Here is a 1897-nt window from a genome sequence, read left to right as displayed (position 1 = left end):
AATCACTTGAAAGGTTATTACCCTTTGTTTGAGCAATGGAGGTTTATTTGTAATCTTGCAGATCTCTTACTTTCTCACCTTTTTTTGTTTCCTGATGTAAACTGTCGGTTTTTTCTTGTATTGTATTGCAAGTAGGGGGTAACTCTCATGTTTGTTCAAAAAATAAATATTTGAAAAGGTTGAAGCCAAAATGCCAAATCCCTCGCGAGCTCAAGAAAAGAAAGCAAACAGAAAGTAGCTCAACTAGTTAGTTTCTCGTACTCGGACATATTACGGTGACTTTGTTAATTATTAAATTTATTCTAAAGAGCTTAATTTTTTTTAGAGGAGTAAAGTATACGTGCATACTTGTATTTATAGAGGTGAGTATGTATTAGCGTTTAACTAGTTTGTATTGAGAAAATTGACACAGGAAAACTGAAGCAACAGACCGGTGGTGGGGCCGGTACAGATTAAACACAAGCGAATATATATCCAAGAAAAAGATGAGCACAAGTTGTCGTCGATCTCGCAATTGGCGAGCGAGGACAGGGCAGGGCAGGAGTGCTCTGCAATCTGCATGCTTTCTGAATTCTGATGACAACTGAACTCGATCCACAGCTAAACCTCGCTTCGCTTGCACGTTGCACTTGCCCGACCGCCATTCATTCGCTATGGATTATTGCCAATGGAACTCGGACGACACCCGGAGGAGCTCGTCAAGGTAATCGGCGCCGAGGTCCTCCAGCTCCACAACGCTGCCAGGGGCACGGCGGCTGGGCTGCGGCTGCTGCTGTGGTGCGGCGGCCACGGCCACGGCCACCTGTTGCTGCTGCTGCTTCTTGTTCTTGTTCGGGGAGCGCTTGCGTATGGAGTGGCGGCGCTTGAGCGCCAGGACAGGGGAGCCGCCCGCGGCAGGGGCGGCGGAGGAGAGCGCCAGCGCGCGCACCGACTCCTGCACGCGCTCCACGGGGAAATTGAGCACGGCGGCGGCGCCGCGCACGGAGAAGGCGGCCTGGTCGTAGGCCATCGCGGCGGCCTCGGGGCTGTCGAAGGTGCCCAGCCACACACGGGCGCCCTTGCGCGTGGAGTCGCGGATCTCGGCCGCGAACTTGCCCCAGGGACGCTTGCGCACGCCGATGAAGGGCTGCTGCTGCTTCTTGGAACCCTTGTTGTTATCGCTGGTGGTGCGGTCGCCGTCCGGCTGCTGCGGCCGCCGGCTGGCCGCCTGGCTGTTGGCCGAGCAGGCGGACGACGAGGACTCGGAGGAGGCCGCCTCCATGTCGTCGGAGAAGGAGCCGGACTCGGCGGCCATGTCGAGCATCAGCTCGTTGAGCAGACGCTGCATGTCGTCCCCGCCGGTGTCCAACGCCGCGTCCCTGGCCATGGCGCCGCCGCCGCCGTAGCTATGCATGCTGCCGCTAAACATGTAGGAGGCGTACTGCTCCATGATAGGTAGTGCTCTGTTTGTGTCAAGTTACTAGGTAGTGTGATCGATGCGAATTAGAGGCAAGGCGAATGCGGGCGGCTTTTATAGGACATACCTGCACCTGGGGGAATAGATTGAACCGTCTGAATTTGACTAGTCTTTGGATGCCGAGGGTGATGTGGACAGCCTCAGTGGGGCCCGCAGGATCGAGCGAAGAGGCAGCGCGCTGGGGGGCACGTGACCACGCCCCCTCTCTCGTGTGACGTAGGGCGGCGGGATAAGACAAGCTCCGCTGGCGTCACTGCCCCTGTTTTCCAGTTCCAGCTGCTGTTTTCCAGTTCCAGCTGCTGCTTCCTGCTGCCTTCCACATTTTCATCCAGGGCCTAGCTTGATTGTAAATTTTTGCAATCTGGATACTGTAGTACGTATCGTTTTTATTTGACAAATTTTATCTGATCATGGATTAATTAGGCTTCAAAAGATTCGTCT

General features: G+C 54.5%; 1 protein-coding gene across 1 annotated transcript; it reads right to left on the bottom strand.

Moving 5' to 3' along the window:
- Positions 1–417: 417 nt before the first annotated feature.
- On the bottom strand, positions 418–1461 carry LOC136551489 (ethylene-response factor C3-like). The gene has a single exon (XM_066543038.1). The coding sequence runs from the start codon at positions 1427–1429 to the stop codon at positions 659–661; it is 771 nt and encodes a 256-aa protein (XP_066399135.1). The 5' UTR covers positions 1430–1461; the 3' UTR covers positions 418–658.
- Positions 1462–1897: the final 436 nt, after the last annotated feature.

Source organism: Miscanthus floridulus, chromosome 4, assembly GCF_019320115.1.
Source record: "Miscanthus floridulus cultivar M001 chromosome 4, ASM1932011v1, whole genome shotgun sequence".
Classification (NCBI taxonomy): Eukaryota; Viridiplantae; Streptophyta; class Magnoliopsida; order Poales; family Poaceae; genus Miscanthus; species Miscanthus floridulus.
The sequence above is the reverse complement of the archived record's forward strand: the minus strand, read 5'-3'. Positions and strand labels throughout refer to the sequence as shown.